Source organism: Bombina bombina, chromosome 1, assembly GCF_027579735.1.
Source record: "Bombina bombina isolate aBomBom1 chromosome 1, aBomBom1.pri, whole genome shotgun sequence".
Classification (NCBI taxonomy): domain Eukaryota; kingdom Metazoa; phylum Chordata; class Amphibia; order Anura; family Bombinatoridae; genus Bombina; species Bombina bombina.
Genome location: NC_069499.1, coordinates 952789320 through 952815175, shown reverse-complemented (window position 1 = coordinate 952815175; position 25856 = coordinate 952789320). Strand labels below are relative to the sequence as shown.

At 41.6% G+C, this 25856-nt stretch overlaps 1 protein-coding gene across 1 annotated transcript in view; it reads left to right on the top strand.

Annotated features, from left to right (window-relative positions):
* Window positions 1–25856, top strand: part of LOC128651370 (serine/threonine-protein phosphatase 4 regulatory subunit 1) — a 515789-nt gene that overhangs the window by 195813 nt on the left and 294120 nt on the right. Inside the window, exons 6-7 of the mRNA XM_053704495.1 lie at window positions 20660–20806; window positions 21478–21585. Coding sequence (XP_053560470.1) covers window positions 20660–20806; window positions 21478–21585 — 255 coding nt within the window. The remainder of the gene's footprint in view (window positions 1–20659; window positions 20807–21477; window positions 21586–25856) is intronic.

The window sequence follows — 25856 nt, the reverse complement described above, 5'->3', positions numbered from 1 at the left end:
GGGATGACCTTTCGCAGGCCAGATTGGACGATTGTAACAACAGACGCCAGCCTTCTAGGCTGGGGAGCAGTCTGGAATTCCCTGAAGGCTCAGGGATTATGGACTCAGGAGGAGAAACTCCTCCCAATAAATATTCTGGAGTTAAGAGCAATATTCAATGCTCTCCTATCTTGGCCTCAGTTAGCAACTCTGAGGTTCATCAGATTTCAGTCGGACAACATCACGACTGTGGCTTACATCAACCATCAAGGGGGAACCAGAAGTTCCCTAGCGATGTTGGAAGTCTCAAAGATAATTCGCTGGGCAGAGTCTCACTCTTGCCACCTGTCAGCGATCTACATCCCAGGCGTGGAGAACTGGGAGGCGGATTTTCTAAGTCGCCAGACTTTTCATCCGGGGGAGTGGGAGCTTCATCCGGAGGTCTTTGTTCAACTGATTCGTCGTTGGGGCAAACCAGATCTGGATCTCATGGAAATGTACAGCAGACATCAGCGAGGCTGTACATGAACCTGTCCTCATGCACACTGAGTAAGGGCAAAGAACGCAACACTGACTCCTCAGACACTGCAGAACATTTTTCACTAAAAAAAATCTCATTGCAGAAAATGAAAAAAAGTTCTGCCTCTGGGCTGAAAGTGTTGCAGAGTGTTCTGTTTGAACCTATGCACTCTCTTGACATTAAAGGGACACTGAACCCAAAAATTTTCTTTTGTGATCCAGATAGAGCATGCAATTTTAAGCAACTTTCTAACTTACTCCTATTATCAATGTTTCTTTGTTCTCTTGCTATCTTTATATAAAAATAAGGCATCTAAGCTTTTTTCTTGGTTCAGGACTCTGGACAGCAGATTTTGATTGGTGGATGAATTTATCCACCAATCAGCAAGGACAACCTAGGTTGTTCACCAAAAATGGTCTGGCATCTAAACTTACATTCTTGCATTTCAAATAAAGATATCAAGAGAATAAAGAACATTTGATAATAGGAGTTAATTAGAAAGTTGTTAAAAGTTTCATGCTCTATCTGAATCACAAAAGAAATTTTTTTTGGTTCAGTGTCCCTTTAAAGGGACAGTATACACTCATTTCTCCAACATAGGTGTGTCCGGTCCACGGCGTCATCCTTACTTGTGGGATATTCTCTTCCCCAACAGGAAATGGCAAAGAGCCCAGCAAAGCTGGTCACATGATCCCTCCTAGGCTCCGCCTACCCCAGTCATTCTCTTTGCCGTTGTACAGGCAACATCTCCACGGAGATGGCTTAGAGTTTTTTAGTGTTTAACTGTAGTTTTTATTATTCAATCAAGAGTTTGTTATTTTTAAATAGTGCTGGTATGTACTATTTACTCAGAAACAGAAAAGAGATGAAGATTTCTGTTTGTATGAGGAAAATGATTTTAGCAACCGTCACTAAAATCCATGGCTGTTCCACACAGGACTGTTGAGAGCAATTAACTTCAGTTGGGGGAACGGTGAGCAGTCTCTTGCTGCTTGAGGTATGACACATTCTAACAAGACGATGTAATGCTGGAAGCTGTCATTTTCCCTATGGGATCCGGTAAGCCATGTTTATTAAGATCGTAAATAAGGGCTTCACAAGGGCTTATTAAGACTGTAGACTTTTTCTGGGCTAAATCGATTCATTATTAACACATATTTAGCCTTGAGGAATCATTTATTCTGGGTATTTTGATATAATAATATCGGCAGGCACTGTTTTAGACACCTTATTCTTTAGGGGCTTTCCCAAATCATAGACAGAGCCTCATTTTCGCGCCGGTGTTGCGCACTTGTTTTTGAGAGGCATGACATGCAGTCGCATGTGAGAGGAGCTCTGATACTTAGAAAAGACTTTCTGAAGGCGTCATTTGGTATCGTATTCCCCTTTGGGCTTGGTTGGGTCTCAGCAAAGCAGATACCAGGGACTGTAAAGGGGTTAAAGTTAAAAACGGCTCCGGTTCCGTTATTTTAAGGGTTAAAGCTTCCAAATTTGGTGTGCAATACTTTTAAGGCTTTAAGACACTGCGGTGAAAATTTGGTGAATTTTGAACAATTCCTTCATGTTTTTTCGCAATTGCAGTAATAAAGTGTGTTCAGTTTAAAATTTAAAGTGACAGTAACGGTTTTTTTTTTAAAACGTTTTTTGTACTTTGTTATCAAGTTTATGCCTGTTTAACATGTCTGAACTACCAGATAGACTGTGTTCTGAATGTGGGGAAGCCAGAATTCTCATTCATTTAAATAAATGTGATTTATGTGACAATGACAATGATGCCCAAGATGATTCCTCAAGTGAGGGGAGTAAGCATGGTACTGCATCATTCCCTCCTTCGTCTACACGAGTCTTGCCCACTCAGGAGGCCCCTAGTACATCTAGCGCGCCAATACTCCTTACTATGCAACAATTAACGGCTGTAATGGATAATTCTGTCAAAAACATTTTAGCCAAAATGAACACTTATCAGCGTAAGCGCGACTGCTCTGTTTTAGATACTGAAGAGCATGACGACGCTGATAATAATGGTTCTGAAGGGCCCCTAACCCAGTCTGATGGGGCCAGGGAGGTTTTGTCTGAGGGAGAAATTACTGATTCAGGGAACATTTCTCAACAAGCTGAACCTGATGTGATTACGTTTAAATTTAAGTTGGAACATCTCCGCATTCTGCTTAAGGAGGTATTATCCACTCTGGATGATTGTGACAAGTTGGTCATCCCAGAGAAACTATGTAAAATGGACAAGTTCCTAGAGGTCCCGGGGCTCCCAGAAGCTTTTCCTATACCCAAGCGGGTGGCGGACATTGTTAATAAAGAATGGGAAAGGCCCGGTATTCCTTTCGTCCCTCCCCCCATATTTAAAAAATTGTTTCCTATGGTCGACCCCAGAAAGGACTTATGGCAGACAGTCCCCAAGGTCGAGGGAGCGGTTTCCACTTTAAACAAACGCACCACTATACCCATAGAGGATAGTTGTGCTTTCAAAGATCCTATGGATAAAAAATTAGAAGGTTTACTTAAAAAGATGTTTGTTCAGCAGGGTTACCTTCTACAACCAATTTCATGCATTGTCCCTGTAGCTACAGCCGCATGTTTCTGGTTCGATGAGCTGATAAAGGCGGTCGATAGTGATTCTCCTCCTTATGAGGAGATTATGGACAGAATCAATGCTCTCAAATTGGCTAATTCTTTCACCCTAGACGCCACCTTGCAATTGGCTAGGTTAGCGGCTAAGAATTCTGGGTTTGCTATTGTGGCGCGCAGAGCGCTTTGGTTGAAATCTTGGTCAGCTGATGCGTCTTCCAAGAACAAGCTACTTAACATTCCTTTCAAGGGGAAAACGCTGTTTGGCCCTGACTTGAAAGAGATTATCTCTGATATCACTGGGGGTAAGGGCCACGCCCTTCCTCAAGATCGGCCTTTCAAGGCAAAAAATAAACCTAATTTTCGTCCCTTTCGTTGAAATGGACCAGCCCAAAGTGCTACGTCCTCTAAGCAAGAGGGTAATACTTCTCAAGCCAAGCCAGCTTGGAGACCAATGCAAGGCTGGAACAAGGGAAAGCAGGCCAAGAAACCTGCCACTGCTACCAAGACAGCATGAAATGTTGGCCCCCGATCCGGGACCGGATCTGGTGGGGGGCAGACTCTCTCTCTTCGCTCAGGCTTGGGCAAGAGATGTTCTGGATCCTTGGGCGCTAGAAATAGTCTCCCAAGGTTATCTTCTGGAATTCAAGGGGCTTCCCCCAAGGGGGAGGCTCCACAGGTCTCAGTTGTCTTCAGACCACATAAAAAGACAGGCATTCTTACATTGTGTAGAAGACCTGTTAAAAATGGGAGTGATTCATCCTGTTCCATTAAGAGAACAAGGGATGGGGTTCTACTCCAATCTGTTCATAGTTCCCAAAAAAGAGGGAACGTTCAGACCAATCTTAGATCTCAAGATCCTAAACAAGTTTCTCAAGGTTCCATCGTTCAAGATGGAAACCATTCGAACTATTCTTCCTTCCATCCAGGAAGGTCAATTCATGACCACAGTGGATTTAAAGGATGCGTATCTACATATTCCTATCCACAAGGAACATCATCGGTTCCTAAGGTTCGCATTCCTGGACAAGCATTACCAGTTCGTGGCGCTTCCTTTCGGATTAGCCACTGCTCCAAGGATTTTCACAAAGGTACTAGGGTCCCTTCTAGCTGTGCTAAGACCAAGGGGCATTGCTGTAGTACCTTACTTGGACGACATTCTGATTCAAGCGTCGTCCCTTCCTCAAGCAAAGGCTCACACGGACATTGTCCTGGCCTTTCTCAGATCTCACGGATGGAAAGTGAACGTGGAGAAGAGTTCTCTATCTCCGTCAACAAGGGTTCCCTTCTTGGGAACAATAATAGACTCCTTAGAAATGAGGATTTTTCTGACAGAGGCCAGAAAAACAAAACTTCTAGACTCTTGTCGGATACTTCATTCCGTTCCTCTTCCTTCCATAGCGCAGTGCATGGAAGTGATCGGTTTGATGGTAGCGGCAATGGACATAGTTCCTTTTGCGCGCATTCATCTAAGACCATTACAACTGTGCATGCTCAGTCAGTGGAATGGGGATTATACAGACTTGTCTCCGAAGATACAAGTAAATCAGAGGACCAGAGACTCACTCCGTTGGTGGCTGTCCCTGGACAACCTGTCACAAGGGATGACATTCCGCAGACCGGAGTGGGTCATCGTCACGACCGACGCCAGTCTGATGGGCTGGGGCGCGGTCTGGGGATCCCTGAAAGCTCAGGGTCTTTGGTCTCGGGAAGAATCTCTTCTACCGATAAATATTCTGGAACTGAGAGCGATATTCAATGCTCTCAAGGCTTGGCCTCAGCTAGCGAGGGCCAAGTTCATACGGTTTCAATCAGACAACATGACAACTGTTGCGTACATCAACCATCAGGGGGGAACAAGGAGTTCCCTAGCGATGGAAGAAGTGACCAAAATCATTCTATGGGCGGAGTCTCACTCCTGCCACCTGTCTGCTATCCACATCCCAGGAGTGGAAAATTGGGAAGCGGATTTTCTGAGTCGTCAGACATTGCATCCGGGGGAGTGGGAACTCCATCCGGAAATCTTTGCCCAAGTCACTCAGCTGTGGGGCATTCCAGACATGGATCTGATGGCCTCTCGTCAGAACTTCAAAGTTCCTTGCTACGGGTCCAGATCCAGGGATCCCAAGGCGGCTCTAGTGGATGCACTAGTAGCACCTTGGACCTTCAAACTAGCTTATGTGTTCCCGCCGTTTCCTCTCATCCCCAGGCTGGTAGCCAGGATCAATCAGGAGAGGGCGTCGGTGATCTTGATAGCTCCTGCGTGGCCACGCAGGACTTGGTATGCAGATCTGGTGAATATGTCATCGGCTCCACCTTGGAAGCTACCTTTGAGACGAGACCTTCTTGTTCAGGGTCCGTTCGAACATCCGAATCTGGTTTCACTCCAGCTGACTGCTTGGAGATTGAACGCTTGATCTTATCGAAGCGAGGGTTCTCAGATTCTGTTATCGATACTCTTGTTCAGGCCAGAAAGCCTGTAACTAGAAAGATTTACCTCAAAATTTGGAAAAAATATATCTGTTGGTGTGAATCTAAAGGATTCCCTTGGGACAAGGTTAAGATTCCTAAGCTTCTATCCTTCCTTCAAGAAGGATTGGAAAAAGGATTATCTGCTAGTTCCCTGAAGGGACAGATTTCTGCCTTGTCTGTGTTACTTCTCAAAAAGCTGGCAGCTGTGCCAGATGTTCAAGCCTTTGTTCAGGCTCTGGTTAGAATTAAGCCTGTTTACAAACCTTTGACTCCTCCTTGGAGTCTCAACTTAGTTCTTTCAGTTCTTCAGGGGGTTCCGTTTGAACCCTTACATTCCGTTGATATTAAGTTATTATCTTGGAAAGTTTTGTTTTTAGTTGCAATTTCTTCTGCTAGAAGAGTTTCAGAATTATCTGCTCTGCAGTGTTCTCCTCCTTATCTGGTGTTCCATGCAGATAAGGTGGTTTTGCGTACTAAACCTGGTTTTCTTCCAAAAGTTGTTTCTAACAAAAACATTAACCAGGAGATTATCGTACCTTCTCTGTGTCCGAAACCAGTTTCAAAGAAGGAACGTTTGTTGCACAATTTGGATGTTGTTCGCGCTCTAAAATTCTATTTAGATGCTACAAAGGATTTTAGACAAACATCTTCCTTGTTTGTTGTTTATTCCGGTAAAAGGAGAGGTCAAAAAGCAACTTCTACCTCTCTCTCCTTTTGGATTAAAAGCATCATCAGATTGGCTTACGAGACTGCCGGACGGCAGCCTCCCGAAAGAATCACGGCTCATTCCACTAGGGCTGTGGCTTCCACATGGGCCTTCAAGAACGAGGCTTCTGTTGATCAGATATGTAGGGCAGCGACTTGGTCTTCACTGCACACTTTTACCAAATTTTACAAGTTTGATACTTTTGCTTCTTCTGAGGCTATTTTTGGGAGAAAGGTTTTGCAAGCCGTGGTGCCTTCCATTTAGGTGACCTGATTTGCTCCCTCCCTTCATCCGTGTCCTAAAGCTTTGGTATTGGTTCCCACAAGTAAGGATGACGCCGTGGACCGGACACACCTATGTTCGAGAAAACAGAATTTATGTTTACCTGATAAATTACTTTCTCCAACGGTGTGTCCGGTCCACGGCCCGCCCTGGTTTTTTTAATCAGGTCTGATAATTTATTTTCTTTAACTACAGTCACCACGGTACCATATGGTTTCTCCTATGCAAATATTCCTCCTTAACGTCGGTCGAATGACTGGGGTAGGCGGAGCCTAGGAGGGATCATGTGACCAGCTTTGCTGGGCTCTTTGCCATTTCCTGTTGGGGAAGAGAATATCCCACAAGTAAGGATGACGCCGTGGACCGGACACACCGTTGGAGAAAGTAATTTATCAGGTAAACATAAATTCTGTTTTTCATAGAACTGCATGTAATAGACACTACTATAAAGAATAAGATGCACAGATACTGATCCAAAATCCAGTATAAAATGGTTTAAAAACGTACTTAGAAGCTTTCAGTTTAGCTCTGTTGAAAAGGCAGTTGGAAAGCCCACTGCAAGTGGAAAATGAGACACTCCCCCCTCCCCCTTCTTTTGCATATGATAAGACCCTTTACACAAACAGGAGCAAGTTGTAGAAGGTAGCTGACGGTATTCAAATAAAACTTTGGGGCTTGGTTAGGAGTCTGAAAATTAGAGCAATGTTCTTTAAAAATAAGCAAAATTATACATTTTTTAAAAAAAACAAACTTTATGGGCTTTATAAATAGATCATCTACAGAACATTTATGCAAAGAAGCAATGAGTGTATAATGGCCCTTTAAGTTACTTTCTTGGAAGGTTCTGCTTTTGTTGGCTATTGCATCGGCACGCAGAGTATCTGAGTTGGCGGCTTTGCAATATGAGCCTCCTTATCTGTTTTTTCATGCTGATAAGGCTGTTCTGCGCACTGGTTTTTGATTTCTTCCCAAGGTTGTGTCTCCCAGTAACATCAATCAGGAAATAGTTGTTCCTTCTTTGTGTCCTAATCCTTCTTCTCCTAATGAGAGGTCACTTCATAATTTGGATGTGGTTCGTGCTTTGAAGTTTTATCTTCAGGCTACGAAGGATTTCAGACAGTCTACATCTCTTTTTGTGGTGTCCTTTTTGTTGAGGAGCATGATTCGCTTGGCCTTCGAGACAGCGGGACATAAGCCTCAGAGGATCACGGTTTATTCAACTAGAGCTGTGGCTTCTTCTTGGGCCTTCAAGAATGAGGCCTATGGAGCAGATTTGTAAGGAGGCTACGTGGTCCTTCTTGCATACCTTTACAAAATTTTACAAATTTTACTTTTTTGCTTTGGTGGAAGCAGTTTTTAGAAGAGAGGTTTTACAGGCTGTGGTGCCCTCAGATTAGGGGCCGCCTTCTTGCCCTCCCGCTTTTTTCATTCAGTGTCCTCTAGAGCTTGGGTATTTGTTTCCACAAGTAATGTATGAAGCCGTGGACTCTCCTCACCTTTGGATGGAAAATATAAATTATACTTACCTGATAATTTCATTTCCATCGTGGGGAGGAGAGTCCACGGCTCCCGCCCCTTTCTCCAGTGGGCGGCCCTAATATTACTATTTTTCTTCTGGCACCATTTATACCCTGATATTTCTCCTACTGTTCCTTGTTCCCTCGGCAGAATGACTAGGGGATGAGGGAAGTGGGGGAGGTATTTAAGCCTTTGGCTGGGGTGCCTTTTCCTCCTCCTGGTGGCCAGGTTCTTAATTCCCACAAGTAATGAATGAAGCCGTGGACTCTCCTCCCCACGATGGAAATTAAATTTTCAGGTAAGTAAAATTTATATTTTATTTAAAAAAAAAATAATCTAAACCTTGTTCTTGGCAGACTGAACAGTGTGGGTGTTGGGGGAGAGAGCTGTTTGGGAGGGATCAGGCAGGTGGGAAGTTTCAGGCAGGACGGTAATCCCTGCATTAAAATACTATACCCTTACCAGCTAACTAATTAACCCCTTCGCTGGTGGGAATTTCAGAAGTGTGGTGCTCAGTTGCAATTAGTGGCCTTCTAATTGCCAATAACTAATTACAAAGCCATGCATGCCTGCTATATAGATGTAGTTTATATAGTTTTGATAGGTACATTTAAAAAAGAAAACAAGTCTCTATTTCTGTTTAAATGGAATAATAGCAAAAACACTTCAGTATTGTGGGCGGTTTTCTCCGAAATTCCCAGTAGCGAAGAGTGTTTATAGGAAATAGGTTTAAAAGCATTGTTTTGTGCAGTTTATAAGTACTATCACTTTTAATCCACGCAGCGCATAGAGAATACGTGCAACTGCATTTTTGCATTAAATGCTGTGTAGGTTTTTTTTCTGAAACCTTACAATTTAGCACCTAACCATCTGCCCCATTCAAAGAGATTTGTATTCTGGACAAAGTGGGCGGTACAGCCTCTAAGTAGTAGCAAAAAGCTACACTGAACCCAATTTTTTTCTTTTGTGATTCAGATAGAGCATGCAATTTTAAGCAACTTTCTAATTTACTCCTATTATCAAATTTTCTTCGTTCTCTTGCTATCTTTATTTGAAAAAGAAGGCATCTAAGCCATTTTTTGGTTTAGTACACTGGACAGCACTTGTTTATTGGTTGGTTAAATTAATCCACCAATCAGCAAGAACAACCCAGGTTGTTCACCAAAAATGGGCCGGCATCTAAACTTACATTCTTGCTTTTCAAATAAAGATACCAAGTGAATGAAGAAAATTTGATAATAGGAGTAAATTAGAAAGTTGCTTAAAATTGCATGCTCCGTCTGAATCACGAAAGAAAAAAAAATTTGTGTTCAGTGTTTCCTTTAAAATATCACGTTCATGTATTCTCCAATAGAAGCCAACGAAGAAAAAATTGTGGGGGGGAACACCCTTTTCTCACGTAAACCTGATTACATATTTTTCATGTGCGCTAACCCGACATATAAATATTTCACATTCCAATGTTCTTCACATAGCAGAATATGTTCTATTTAATCAGAAATATAAATATTTTTGTATCTGATGTTTTGTATAATGTTTATCTATACCTTTTATATCTATATGATTATATATAGGTATAGATATATACAGATGTATATATATCTATTTACTAATACATAGAACATATTCTGCTATGTGCGGAACATCGGAATGTGAAATAATTACAGTAAAGACCTAGTTAAAACCTTTATTAAATATGAATATTGCATAAATATGATTTTAATTTTTTTCATCTACTTAACTGCAAAGGACCCCAATGCAGTATATATATATATATATATATATATATATATACACACACTCATGTCTTTATATGTGTACATATGTATTTGTGCTTATATTTGTATATATTTCTCTAAATAAATATATACACACATATAGATATATAAAAACAGTATCTCACAAAAGTGAGTACACCCCCCACATTTTTGTAAATATTTTATTATATCTTTTCATTTGACAACACTGAAGAAATGACACTTTGCTGCAATATGTTATACAGCCTGTATAACAGTGTAAATTTGCTGTCTCCTCAAAATAACTCAACTCACAGCCATCAATGTCTAAACTGTTGGCAACAAAAGTGAGTACGCCCCTAAGTGGAAATGTCCAAATTGGGCCAAATTAGCCATTTTCCCTCCCTGGTGTCATGTGACTCATTAGTGTTACAACATCTCAGGTGTGAATGGGGAGCAGGAGTGTTAAATGTTGGTGTTATCACTCTCACACTCTCTCATACTGGTCACTGAAAGTTCAACATGGCAACTCATGTCAAAGAACTCTCTGAGGATCTGAAAAAAAGAATTGTTCCTCTACATAAAGATGGCCTAAACTATAAGAAGATTGCCAAGACCCTGAAACTGAGCTGCAGCACGGTGGGCAAGACCATACAGCGGTTTCACAGCACAGGTTACACTCAGAACAGGTCTTGCCATGGTCGACCAAAGAAGTTGAGTGCACATGCTCAGCGTAATATCCAGAGGTTGTGTTTGGGAAATAGACGTATGAGTGCTTCCAGCATTACTGCAGAGGTTGAAGGGGTGGGGGAGTCAGCCTGTCAGTGCTCAGACCATACACCGCACACTGCATCAAATTGGTCTGCATGGCTGTTGTCCCAGAACAAAGCCTCTTCTAAAGATGATGCACAAAAAAAGCCTGCTAACAGTTTGCTGAAGTCAAGCAGACTAAGTTTATGGATTACTGGAACCATGTCCTGTGGTCCGATGAGAGCAAGATAAACTTATTTGGTTCAGATGGTGTCAAGCGTGTGTGGCGGCAACCAGGTGAGGAGTACAAAGACAAGTGTGTCTTGCCTACAGTCAAGCATGGTGGGGGGAGTGTCATGGTCTGGGCCTGCATGAGTGCTGCCGGCACTGGGGAGCTACAGTTCATTGAGGAAACCATGAATGCCAACAAGTACTGTGACATACTGAAACAGAGCATGATCCCCTCCCTTCGGAGACTGGGCTGCAGGGCAGTATTCCAACATGATAACAACCCCAAACACACCTCCAAGACGACCACTGCCTTGCTAAAGAAGCTGAGGGTAAAGGTAATGGACTGGCCAAGCATGTCTCCAGACCTAAACCCTATTGAGCATCTGTGGGGCATCCTCAAACAGAAGGTGGGGTAGTGCAAGGTCTCTAACATCCACCAGCTCTGTGATGTCGTCATGGAGGAGTGGAAGCTCTGGTTAACTTCATGCCCAAGAGGGTTAAGGCAGTGCTGGAAAATAATGGTGGCCACATAAAATATTGACACTTTTGGCCCATATTGGACATTTCCAATTAGGGGTATACTCACTTTTGTTGCCAAGGGTTTGTTGCCAAGGGTTTAGACATTAATGGCTGTGTGTTCAGTTATTTTGAGGGGACAGCAAATTTACACTGTTATACAGGCTGTACACTCACTACTTTACATACTTTGAAGATTATAAAGATTATAAACATGTATATGTATGTATCTCAATGTTAAAGCCTTTTGCCTGCCTTTTTCTCCTGTTAAGTGTAGTCAGTCCACGGGTCATCCATTACTTATGGAATATATCTCTTCCTAACAGGAAACTGCAAGAGAATTACCCAGCAGAGCTGCTATATAGCTCCTCCCCTCACATATCATACTCGGTCATTCTCTTGCAGCCTAACTAAAAAGGAAGCTGTGAGAGATCTGTGGTGTTTTTTAACTTAGTTTATTTCTACAATCAAAAGTTTGTTATTTTAAATGGCACCGGAGTGTGCTGTTTATTCTCAGGCAGCATTAGAAGAAGAATCTGCCTGGGTTTTTTTCTATGGTCTTAGCAGACGTAACTAAGATCCACTGGCTGTTTCTCATCTGAGGAGTGAGGTAACTTCAGAGAAGGGGAATAGCATGCAGGGCTCCCCTGCAACAAATGAGGTATGTGCAGTAATTTATTTTCTGAGGAATGGAATTGACTGAGAAAATACTGCTGATACCATTGTAAAGTAAGTTCAGCCTTAAATGCAGTGATAGCGACTGGTATTAGGCTGATGAGTGTGTGTACACTGAATGTATTTTTCTAAGGAATGGAATTGACTCTGAAAATACTGTTAATACTGAAATAATGTATGAGCCTTAACTGCAGTAAAAACGACTGGTAGCAGGCTTAATAATAATACATAACTTTCAAATGTATGTTTAAAACGTTTACTGGCTTGTTAATCGTTTTTGTGAGGTACTTGGTGATAAAACTTATTAGGGCATGATTTTTACCACATGGCCATTTTTGTTTTCTGCATAGAAACAGTTTCTGAGCTTCCCCACTGTTGTAATATGAGTGGGAGGGGCCTATTTTAGCGCTTTTTTGCGCAGTAAAAATTCAGTCACAATCTGTCTACTTCATCCTCCATGATCCAGATCGTCTCTAGAGAGCTCAGGGGTCTTCAAAATCCATTTTGAGGGAGGTAATCAGGCACAGCAGTCCTGTGACAGTGTATTTGACTGTGAGAAAAACGTTAATTATATAATTGTTATCCGTTTTTGGGTACTAAGGGGTTAATCATCCATTTGCTGGTGGGTGCAATCCTTTGCTAACTTAATACATTTACTGTGAAAATTTGGTTGCTATAACTATTTTGGTCATTGTTATTTCAACTGTGTCAGTTTTTTCTGTGCTTCTTAAAGGCACAGTAACGTTTTTTTATATTGCTTGTAAATTAATTTTGAAAAGTATTTCCAAGTTTGCTAGTCTCATTGCTAGTTTGTTTAAACATGTCTGACTCAGATGAATCTCTTTGTTCAATATGTTTAAAGGCCAATGTGGAGCCCAATAGAAATTTGTGTACTAATTGCATTGATGCTACTTTAAATAAAAGTCAATCTTTACATGTAAAGAAATTATCACCAGACGACGAGGGGGAAGTTATGCCGACTAACTCTCCTCACGTGTCAGTACCTTCGCCTCCCGCTCAGGAGGTGCGTGATTTTGTGGTGCCAAGTACATCAGGGAGGCCCTTACAAATCAAATTTGCAAGACATGGCTACTGTTATGACAGAAGTATTATCTAAATTGCCAGAATTAAGAGGCAAGCGCGATAGCTCTGGGTTAAGGATAGAGCGCGCGGATGAGATGAGAGCCATGTCAGATACTGCGTCACAGTTTGCAGAACGTGAGGACGGAGAGCTTCATTCTGTGGGTGACGGATCTGATCCAGTGAGACTGGATTCAGAGATTTCCAATTTTAAATTTAAGCTAGAGAACCTCCGCACATTGCTAGGGGAGGTATTAGCGGCTCTGAATGATTGTAACACGGTTGCAATTCCAGAGAAATTATGTAGGTTGGATAGATACTATGCGGTACCGGTGTGTACTGACGTATTTCCTATACCAAAAAGGCTTACTGAGATTATTAGCAAGGAGTGGGATAGACCGGGTGTGCCTTTTACCCCTCCTCCCATATTTAGGAAAATGTTTCCTATTGACGCCACCACACGAGACTTATGGCAGACGGTCCCTAAGGTGGAGGGAGCAGTTTCTACTTTAGCTAAGCGTACCACTATCCCGGTGGAGGATAGTTGTGCCTTTTCAGATCCAATGGATAAGAAATTAGAGGGTTACCTTAAGAAAATGTTTGTTCAACAAGGTTTTATTTTACAGCCCCTCGCATGCATTGCGCCTGTCACTGCTGCGGCAGCATTGTGGTTTGAGTCTCTGGAAGAGGCCATTCGCTCAGCTCCATTGGATGAAATAATCAACAAGCTTAAGACACTTAAGCTAGCTAACGCATTTGTTTCTGATGCCGTTGTGCATTTAATCAAACTTACGGCTAAGAACTCCGGATTTGCCATCCAAGCGCGCAGAGCGCTATGGCTTAAATCCTGGTCAGCTGACGTGACTTCTAAATCTAAATTGCTTAATATTCCTTTCAAAGGGCAGACCTTATTCGGGCCCGGCTTGAAAGAAATTATTGCTGACATTACGGGAGGTAAGGGCCATGCTCTACCTCAGGACAGGGCCAAATCAAAGGCCAAACAGTCTAATTTTCATGCCTTTCGTAACTTCAAGGCAGGAGCAGCATCAACTTCCTCCGCTCCAAAACAGGAAGGAGCTGTTGCTCGTTACAGACAGGGCTGGAAAGTTAACCAGTCCTGGAACAGGGGCAAGCAGGGGCAAAACAGCATGAAGAGAGGGCCCCCTATCCGGAAACGGATCTAGTGGGGGGCAGATTTTCTCTCTTCGCCCAGGCTTGGGCAAGAGATGTCCAGGATCCCTGGGCGTTGGAGATCATATCTCAGGGATATCTCCTGGACTTCAAAACTTCTCCTCCACGGGGGAGATTTCATCTTTCAAGGTTATCAGCAAACCAAATAAAGGAGGCGTTTCTATGCTGTGTACAAGACCTCTTACTAATGGGGGTAATCCACCCAGTTCCGCGGACGGAACACGGGCAGGGATTCTATTCAAACCTATTTGTGGTTCCCAAGAAAGAGGGAACCTTCAGGCCAATCTTGGACTTAAAAATCCTAAACAAATTTCTAAGAGTTCCATCATTCAAAATGGAAACTATTCGAACCATCCTTCCCATGATCCAAGAGGGTCAGCACATGACCACAGTGGATCTAAAGGATGCCTACCTTCACATACCAATTCACAAGGACCATTACCGGTATCTGAGATTTGCCTTCCTAGACAGGCATTACCAGTTTGTAGCTCTTCCCTTCGGATTAGCTACGGCTCCAAGAATCTTTACAAAAATTCTAGGATCACTTCTGGCGGTACTAAGACCGCGAGGCATAGCGGTGACTCCGTACCTAGACGACATTCTGATACAAGCTTCAAGTTTTCAAACTGGCAAGTCTCATACAGAGATAGTTCTGGCATTTCTGAGGTCGCATGGGTGGAAGGTGAACGTGGAAAAGAGTTCTCTATTACCACTTACAAGAGTTCCCTTTCTAGGGACTCTTATAGATTCTGTAGAGATGAAAATTTACCTGACAGAGGCCAGGTTATTAAAACTTCTAAATGCTTGCCGTGTCCTTCACTCCATTCCACACCCGTCAGTAGCTCAGTGCATGGAAGTAATCGGCTTAATGGTAGCGGCAATGGACATAGTACCATTTGCGCGCCTGCATCTCAGACCGCTGCAATTGTGCATGCTAAGTCAGTGGAACGGGGATTACTCAGATTTGTCCCCCCTACTAAATCTGGATCAAGAGACCAGAGATTCTCTTCTATGGTGGCTTTCTCGGCCACATCTGTCCAAGGGGATGACCTTTCGCAGGCCAGATTGGACGATTGTAACAACAGACGCCAGCCTTCTAGGCTGGGGAGCAGTCTGGAATTCCCTGAAAGCTCAGGGATTATGGACTCAGGAGGAGAAACTCCTCCCAATAAATATTCTGGAGTTAAGAGCAATATTCAATGCTCTCCTATCTTGGCCTCAGTTAGCAACTCTGAGGTTCATCAGATTTCAGTCGGACAACATCACGACTGTGGCTTACATCAACCATCAAGGGGGAACCAGAAGTTCCCTAGCGATGTTGGAAGTCTCAAAGATAATTCGCTGGGCAGAGTCTCACTCTTGCCACCTGTCAGCGATCTACATCCCAGGCGTGGAGAACTGGGAGGCGGATTTTCTAAGTCGCCAGACTTTTCATCCGGGGGAGTGGGAGCTTCATCCGGAGGTCTTTGCTCAACTGATTCGTCGTTGGGGCAAACCAGATCTGGATCTCATGGCGTCTCGTCAGAACGCCAAGCTTCCTTGTTACGGATCCAGGTCCAGCGACCCGGGAGCGGTGCTGATAGATGCTCTGACAGCCCCTTGGGTCTTCAACATGGCTTATGTGTTTCCACCATTCCCGATGCTTCCTCGTTTGATTGCCAAGATCAAACAGGAGAGAGCTTCAGTGATTCTGATAGCGCCTGCGTGGCCACGCAGGACCTGGTATGCAGACCTAGTGGACATGTCGTCCTGTCCACCGTGGTCTCTGCCTCTGAGACAGGACCTTCTAATTCAGGGTCCTTTTCAAACATCCAAATCTAATTTCTCTGAGGCTGACTGCATGGAGATTGAACGCTTGATTCTATCAAAGCGTGGCTTCTCGGAGTCGGTTATTGATACCTTAATACAGGCTAGGAAGCCTGTTAACAGAAAAATTTACCATAAGATATGGCGTAAATATTTACATTGGTGCGAATCCAAGAGTTACTCATGGAGTAAGGTTAGGATTCCTAGGATATTGTCCTTTCTACAAGAGGGTTTAGAAAAGGGCTTATCTACTAGTTCGTTAAAGGGACAGATTTCTGCTCTGTCTATTCTTCTACACAAACGTCTGGCTGAAGTTCCAGACGTTCAGGCTTTCTGTCAGGCTTTAACTAGGATTAAGCCTGTGTTTAAGTCTGTTGCTCCGCCGTGAAGCTTAAACTTAGTTCTTAAAGGGCCATAATACCCAAATGTTTAAACACTTGAAAGTGATGCAGCATAGCTGTAAAAAGCTGATTAGAAAATATCACCTGAACATCTCTATGTAAAAAAGAAAGATATTTTACCTCAAAAGTTCCTCAGTAGCCACCTCCCATTGTAAAGGATTTCTAAGCAGCATTTTAGTGTGTTTGTCCTGGGACATCTGAAGGAACTAGCATTGTGCACTCTCATATTATTTCACCAATCAGGTAAAGGAAGCTTACTATGAAATCTCATGAGAGTTAAGTCAAATCTCATGAGATCACAGTAAGAGTTCATGACCTCAGCACTGCTGATGCTGATTGGATGCTGTTCATTTCTTCATTTTTTTTAAATTTTTTACCTGCAGCTGGGAGCAGCTGAGTATAACTTTTTACACAGAACTTACTCTGCTGAGCTGAGGAGATTGTGAGGTAAAATATCTTCCTTTTTTACATAGAGATGCTCAGGTGATATTTTCCTGTCAGCTTTTTACAGTTATACTGCATCAGTTTCAAGTGATTTAGCATATGAGTATTATGTCCCTTTAATGTTCTTCAAGGCGTTCCATTTGAACCCCTTCATTCCATTGATATCAAGCTGTTATCTTGGAAAGTTCTGTTTTTGATGGCTATTTCCTCGGCTCGAAGAGTCTCTGAGTTATCTGCCTTACATTGTGATTCTCCTTATCTGATTTTTCATTCAGACAAGGTAGTCCTGCGTACTAAACCTGGGTTCTTACCTAAGGTAGTTACTAACAGGAATATCAATCAAGAGATTGTTGTTCCATCTCTGTGTCCTAACCCTTCTTCAAAGAAGGAACGACTTTTGCATAATCTGGACGTAGTCCGTGCCCTGAAATTCTATTTGCAGGCAACTAAGGATTTTCATCAAACTTCTTCCCTGTTTGTCGTTTTCTCTGGACAGAGGAGAGGTCAAAAGGCTTCGGCTACCTCTCTCTCTTTTTGGCTTCGTAGCATAATACGCTTAGCCTATGAGACTGCTGGACAGCAGCCTCCTGAAAGGATTACAGCTCATTCTACTAGAGCTGTGGCTTCCACCTGGGCCTTTAAAAATGAGGCCTCTGTTGAACAGATTTGCAAGGCTGCGACTTGGTCTTCGCTTCACACTTTTTCAAAATTTTACAAATTTGACACTTTTGCTTCGTCTGAGGCTATTTTTGGGAGAAAGGTACTTCAGGCAGTGGTTCCTTCTGTTTAATGTTCCTGCCTTGTCCCTCCCTTCATCCGTGTACTTTAGCTTTGGTATTGGTATTCCATAAGTAATGGATGACCCGTGGACTGACTACACTTAACAGGAGAAAACATAATTTATGCTTACCTGATAAATTCCTTTCTCCTGTAGTGTAGTCAGTCCACGGCCCGCCCTGTTTTTACGGCAGGTCTAAATTTTAATTAAACTCCAGTCACCACTGTACCCTATGGTTCCTCCTTTCTCGTCTGCTTTGGTCGAATGACTGAGTATGATATGTGAGGGGAGGAGCTATATAGCAGCTCTGCTGGGTAATTCTCTTGCAGTTTCCTGTTAGGAAGAGATATATTCCATAAGTAATGGATGACCCGTGGACTGACTACACTACAGGAGAAAGGAATTTATCAGGTAAGCATAAATTATATTTTTTCTAACACTTGAGACCTCATATGTTTGAGCCCTTAAAAATTGGGTACAATATTTTTTGAATATTTTTTTTATTAGTGTTATTATAAGTGTAACGTTTTAGTGTGTTTTGTGCAACTTTTTTAGTTTTGCGATAGTTAACCAGAGCTCTGAAGCCGTAGTAATCATTCTAGCATAAATTGCTTTTGCACTCAAGTGATGAAGTTTACTTCCAAGTTGTAATATACAAGCGATAAACCCAACTAGCACAAACACCCGCAATAGACCCCTTATCGCTCACACAAATGTTTGCGCTACACTCGTAATCTGGCCCTTTATCTCTATTTAATCCGTATATATAATAATTTACATTTTTTTTATTTTTATTCATGAGCCAATATGCCCTAGTTTCTTTTCTCTTGCAAGGTGTATCCAGTCCACAGATTCATCCTTTACTTGTGGGATATTCTCATTCCCTACAGGAAGTAGCAAAGAGAGCACACAGCAAAGCTGTCCATATAGCTCCCCCTCTAGCTCCACCCCCCAGTCATTCTCTTTGCTGGCTCTAAGCACTAGGGTCTCTCTCGGGAGTGTAAAGTGAATGTGGTGTTAGAATAAGTTCATGCTGTTTTTGAGGGCCTAAAAGAAGCTATATTCCCCCACATCTGATCCCTAAGGGAAGGTAGGGCCACAGCAAGGCTGTGGCAAGGTGCTGTAGTGATTTAACCAGGTGTTGGCTTTAGGCTGCTCCGGTTTGGGCCACGCAGGACTTGGTATGCAGACCTAGTGGACATGTCATCTGTCCCACCATGGACACTGCCAATGAGGCAGGATCTTCTAATACAGGGTCCGTTCAAGCATCCAAATTTAGTTTTTCCACGTCTGACTGCTTGGAGATTGAACACTTAATTCTATCAAAGCGTGGGTTCTCTGAGTCAGTTATAGATACTCTGATTCAGGCTAGAAAGCCTGTCACCAGGAAAATCTACCATAAGATATGGCGGAAATATCTTTGTTGGTGTGAATCCAAGGGTTACTCATGGAGTAAGATTAGGATTCCCAGGATATTGTCCTTTCTCCAAGAAGGACTGGAGAAAGGATTGTCAGCTAGTTCCTTAAAAGGACAAATATCTGCTTTGTCTATCCTGTTACACAAGCGTCTGGCAGAGGTACCAGACGTTCAAGCGTTTGCTCAGGCTTTAGTCAGAATCAAGCCTGTCTATAAACCTGTGGCTCCGCCATGGAGTTTGAATCTAGTTCTTTCAGTTCTTCAAGGGGTTCCGTTTGAACCTTTACATTCCATAGACATTAAGTTGTTATCTTGGAAAGTTTTGTTTTTGATAGCTATCTCTTCTGCTCGAAGAGTTTCAGAATTATCTGCCTTACAGTGTGATTCACCTTACCTGGTGTTCCACGCAGATAAGATAGTTTTGCGTACCAAGCCTGGTTTTCTTCCTAAAGTTGTTTCTAACAAGAATATTAACCAGGAAATAGTTGTTCCTTCTCTGTGTCCTAATCCATCTTCGAAGAAGCAACGTCTATTACACAATCTTGATGTAGTTCGTGCTTTAAAGTTCTATTTACAAGCAACTAAGGATTTCAGACAAACATCTTCCTTGTTTGTTATCTATTCTGGTAAGAGGAGAGGTCAGAAAGCGACTGCTACCTCTCTTTCCTTTTGACTGAAAAGCATCATCCGTTTGGCCTATGAGACTACTGGCCAGCAGCCTCCTGAAAGAATTACTGCTCATTCTACCAGAGCAGTGGCTTCCACATGGGCTTTCAAAAATGAGGCTTCTGTTGAACAGATTTGTAAGGCAGCGACTTGGTCTTCACTGCATACTTTTGCCAAATTTTACAAATTCGATACTTTTGCTTCTTCGGAGGCTATTTTTGGGAGAAAGGTTTTGCAAGCAGTGGTGCCTTCCGTTTTAGGTACCTGTCTTGTTCCCTCCCTTCATCCGTGTCCTAAAGCTTTGGTATTGGTATCCCAAGTAAAGGATGAATCCGTGGACTCGATACACCTTGCAAGAGAAAACATAATTTATGCTTACCTGATAAATTACTTTCTCTTGCGGTGTATCCAGTCCACGGCCCGCCCTGGCATTTAAGTCAGGTAAATTTTTTTTTGTTTAAACTACAGTCACCACTGCACCCTATGGTGTCTCCTTTTTCTTCCTAACCTTTGGTCGAATGACTGGGGGGTGGAGCTAGAGGGGGAGCTATATGGACAGCTTTGCTGTGTGCTCTCTTTGCTACTTCCTGTAGGGAATGAGAATATCCCACAAGAAAAGGATGAATCCGTGGACTGGATACACCGCAAGAGAAAGTAATTTATCAGGGAAGCATAAATTCTGTTTTTGTAAAGATTTTGCACAGTAGGTTTTGATGTATTATTTGTATTATTTTTTTTAAATTGAACATTTTTCTTTGATTAGCTTAAAATAACAAATGACACTGTAGGATCTGTAAAGTGGCATGATTTATGTTCAGGGATCAATATGATTTACACATTTTTGTACTATTAGTTGTAGCTGCTAGTCATACATACCTTTCATTCACAATGTCCTTATCTCTGAACTGCAGGTCAGGAAGTCATGCCACGAAGCTTTGCTGATCTTGCTGGAGCAAGACCTGATCAATCAAAATGATTTGGAAAACAAGGTTTGCCCTATTTTACTTGAACTTTCAGCTCCTGAAATTGACAATGAGCACAAAGTGGAGGCAGTAAACGTGAGTAAGAGAGCAAGAATTTAAAAATAATGACATTTCATGTTTGCACAGGCAGCTTCGTTTTGCAACTTCTAGTAATATGCAGAAAATAGTGTTAACATTTAATTAGAAAGTAAAATATATACTTTTTTTTCTGTTCTGTGTGTGTGTGTATGTGTGTGTATATGTATATATATATATATATATATATATATATATATATATATATATATATATATTTATTTATATATATATTTATATATAGATATATATTTATATAGCTATATATTTATATAGATATATATATGTTTTTTTAAGGGTGTTAGTCATGAAGTTTTTAGGAAATTGCATATCTCTTTAGTGTGATAGGCACAATTTCATGTTGAATCATGTTTATCATTGTTAACACACCCACACTGTGGGCAGCTTTAGGGAAGTAGAAAATTACATTTTTAAGACATGAATATTGGTACGTATACAGTTATACAGCCATCCTTGACATCTTAAAAGATATTTTACAAAAAAATAAATACAATGTCACTTAAAACTGCTTCTTTGTTATTGATGGGGTTGTTTTTCAGATAGGAAATCCAACAGCTTTTGCAGGTACTGTTAATATATTAATCCGGTATTTCTTATTGTCAGACTTTATTGGTCTATCTTTTTTTTTTTCCCCTCCCGATTTCCCCTAGATCATTTGTAAAACGATTTCTATGTTGGGAAGGCAAACAGTGGAACAAATGTTACTTCCACGGTTTTGTGACCTCTGCAGTGATGCAAAATTGTTCCAAGCTCGAAAGGTAATGTAAAAATAATTATCTTTTCACCCTCCCACAGGCTCTAGTGTCAGCAAACGCAACTTAAGCATTTTCTAAATATTTCATTAACAATTTCAACATCAATTTAAAAACTTCAACTTTTTACACCCTTATATTATTTATTGCGTTACAATTTTCTTCTTTAATAATTAAGTACATTGCACCTCAATTAAATTTGTGTCACCAATCCATTTGAGCTCAGCTCTGCAGAGCAGTACATCTCTTCAAATACTGAACACAGTTTGTGATTGGTGGCTACGCTCACGTTTCTTTTTATTGGCTCCCCAGCAAAGTTTTTAGTCTTGGATTGGCTGTGCAGCACTGCTTTGGAAGGGAACTTAAAGGGACACTGAACCCAAATTTTTTCTTTCGTGATTCAGATAGAGCATGCAATTTTAAGCAACTTTCTAATTTCCTCCTATTATCCTTTTTTCTTCATTCTCTTGCTATCTTTATTTGAAAAAGAAGGCATCTAAGCTATTTTTTAGTTCAGAACCATGGAAAACACTTGTTTATTGGTCGGTTAAATTAATCCACCAATCAGCAAGAACAACCCAGGTTGTTCACCAAAAATGGGCTGGCATCTAAACTTACATTTTTGCTTTTCAAATAAAGATACCAAGAGAATGAAGAATGATTGATAATAGAAGTAAACTAGAAAGTTGCTTAAAATTATATGCTCTTTCTGAATCACGAAATAAAACATTTGGGTTCAGTGTCTCTTTAACTGTGTTTGTCCCCTTTTTGTGGGAGATAAAGGGACATAAAATCCCAATTCTTTTTTTTCATAATATCAAATTTTCTTGTTATCCTTTGTTGAAAAACAGGAAGGTAAGTTCAGGAGCGTACATGTGTCTGCAGCACTATATGGCAGCAGTTTTTCAAAAATGTTATACGTTAGCAAGAGCACTAGCACTATTTCCAGACATGTGCACGCTACCTATCTAGATATCTTTTCAACAAAGAATAACATGAGAACAAAGCAAATTTGATAATAGAAGTAAATTAGAAGCTTTATTAGCGCTGCTGAACCAGTTGGCGCTCTACAAATACCTGATAATTATAAATAATATTACAATTGTATTCTCTATCTGAATCATGAAAGAAAAGTTTTGAGCTTCATGTCCCTTTAACAGCTATAGGCAAGTCGAAGTGCCATAGTAAAATGCTCTAGCGCCTTAAAGAATTGTAATATTGCTCTTTATATCCTTTTTAAAGGGATAGTAAAGTCAGGATTACACTTTCATGGTTTAACAGTGATACAAACAATATTGTAACATACTGCTGCTGTAAATTTCTATAGACATGTGCACGCTCCTGAGCTCTTCTGATCCTACCTAGGTTTAGTTTGTTAAAACTGATACCAAGAGAACAAAGCAAACTTTATATTTGAAATACATTGGAAAAGTGTTTAAACTACATGTATCGGTTTCATGAAAGTTTAATTTTAAAATGAATGCCACTTTTTAAGAACTCAGAGCTTCAAAAATGACAGTTTCATTTTAATTTAAAGTGAAATGCATTAAAAATGCAGAACACTTGTAGACAATTAAATACACTATAGCTGTTTTGAAAGATGTGGAGGTGTTGTGACAGCACTTTAAAACTGTTATCCCCAGGACCTTTATAATAGTTGCACCGCTGAGCTGATTTCTTTTTAATAACACGATGACTCCACGGATCATCTTAATTACTATTGGGAATACCACTCCTGCCCCGCAGGAGGCGGCAAAGAGCACCACAACAAAAGCTGTTAAATATCACCTCCCTTCCCTCCCAACCCAGTCATTCTCTTTGCCTATGTTAAGAGCAAGGAGGTGGTAAAGTAGGTGTTAGAAAATGATTCTTCAATCAAGAGTTTGTTTTTTAAAGCAGTGCAAGATTGTGCTGCTTTGTCCTAGGGTGTAGCCGTAGTCCATATCAGTCTCTTCAGTAGAGCAGTGGTGGTTTTTAGAGCAATGGGAACTTGTGGGACATAATTCTCACTGCGCCTCCCATATATTGATGCTGCCCTAACCCTGAAAACCTGAGGGATATATTACTTAGGACTTTCTTTTATTTCTCGGGTCCATGTGAGGGAGAGGACCTCTCAAACCTGGAACTGCCTTGCTGTCAGGCAGTATATGAGGTAAGTGCTGGCTTTCTTTCTGGGGGATAAGAATAAGACTCAGAAATAAAGTTTGGGCACTTTATGTAATGGGACAGACCTCATTCTTAACAAAATCATAGATTCTCCTAGGAGCATAGGGGACATTTGGGCAGTGTAGAAGCAGGCACTGGGGCTGATTTTTATAATAGCAGTGGTTCCACATCTCCCGGCAGTTTTGTAACCTTAATAACCTACCGGGAGATTCTGTTTGTCACGCCCACGATGGGAGGTTCTCCAGGAAGAGGCAAGTGATTGTGCGCCCTTTTTCCTTTCACTCCGCTCCATGGTAGGAAGGCTACTGCGCATCTCTATATCGTAGCTGCGTGTTAACACCTAAAACTGCGGAGACCGACAGTGCGACTGAAATCCTAGTTGCGGGAAGATATGGCTCCTGCTCAGAGGAGGTAGGCACCTCAGCAAAGTGTTGCTAAGGTGTAGAGGTGTTTGCAAGTTTATTTTAGCGTTTTAGGCCTCTCTATAGTAGATTTGCTTAAACGAAATATAAAAAAGTTGCAGTTTATTATTTAAAGGGACAGTAACGGTTTTTAGGTTTTTGCTTTTTACTAATAAAATGTAATCCTTTATATCAAATTGTTTAATTGTGTGTTAGTATGGACCAAGAGGCCTTACAAAGTGTCACGTGCTCTCTATGGTTTGATGCCAATGTGGAACCACCAATCCCGTTCTGTTCCTCATGTATTGAGAGAACTTTAAGCTACAGGGATAGATTTTTTTCTGAGCCAACATTTTCTAAAGAGGATGCTGTTCAGGAATCTAATGACAATGTTCAATATATGCCGCAGCTTTCTCCTCAAGCGTCCCAAATTTTACCGCACTCACATGCAGTGCCCTGCGCTTCCTCTCTAGCTCGCTTCTCTAATTTCTTCTGCAGTTTCAGATGCGTTGTCTGCTTTCCTAATGTTGCAGGGAAAGCGTAAGAGGAAAATCAGACATTCAGTAAGCAAGGTTTCTGACGCAGTTGTTGCTATTTCAGATGTCCCCTCACAGAAGCCTGAGGAGGATAACGTAGTAGCATCTGAAGGTGAAATTTGATTCTGACAGTTTAATTCCTCTTGCTGATACTGAAGTTGTATCCTTCAGGTTTAAGCTAGAACACCTCCGTTTGTTACTTAAGGAAGTTTTAGCTACACTGGACGACAGCGACTCCACGGTCGTTGTTAATCCTAAAAAATCCAGTAAGCTGAACAAATATTTTGAGGATCCTTCCTCTATAGACGTCTTTCCGGTACCAGACCGAGCTTCTGAGATCATTACTAAGAAGTGGGAGATACCGGGTATACCTTTCTTTTTAAAGACATGATGAGTCCACGGATCTTCATCCTTACTTGTGGGATTTCACCTCCTGGTCAGCAGAAGGAGGCAAAGAGCACCACAGCAGAGCTGCTATATATAGCTCCTCCCTTTCCTCCCACTCCAGTCATTCTCTTTGCCTACGTTAGTGATAGGAAGAGGTAAAGTGAGGTGTTCGTATAGATCTTCAATCAAGAGTTTATTATTTTTAAAGTAGTGCCAGAGAGTGCTGCTTTGTTCTAGGGTGTAGCCGTAGTCCATATCAGTCTCTTCAGTAGAGCTTTTGGTGGCTTTAGAGCAATAGGAACTGGTAGGACATAATTCTCACTGCGCCTCCATACCTTTATGCTGCCCTAATCCAGACAGCCTAAGCACACTTAATCTCAGGCTTATCTTATTCCACAGGGCTATGGGAGGGTGAGGACCTCTTACACCTGCTGGACTGTCCTGCTGTCGGACAGCATTTAAGGTAAATGCTAACTTTATTCATTCTGATGAATAAAAGGATCTCAGATTAAAGTGGGCACTTAATCTTTATTTGAAAGCTGTGAGTGACTTACATAAGACTCTTTCAGATGCGTTTATGTTGGGACATTAATCCCTCTTATATAGAGGGCTTTTATTGGGACAGCCATAAGTACAGGCACTGGGGCTAAAGGGGGAAAGCTTGGTTGCTTGCTAGATTTTTTGTTATAAGCATTAGCAGACTATAAGGGATATAATAGTGGTTACAATCACTTAGTTTTCTATTACTTCGTTATAGAGACGTGTTTGGGGAAGTTACGCCTACGAT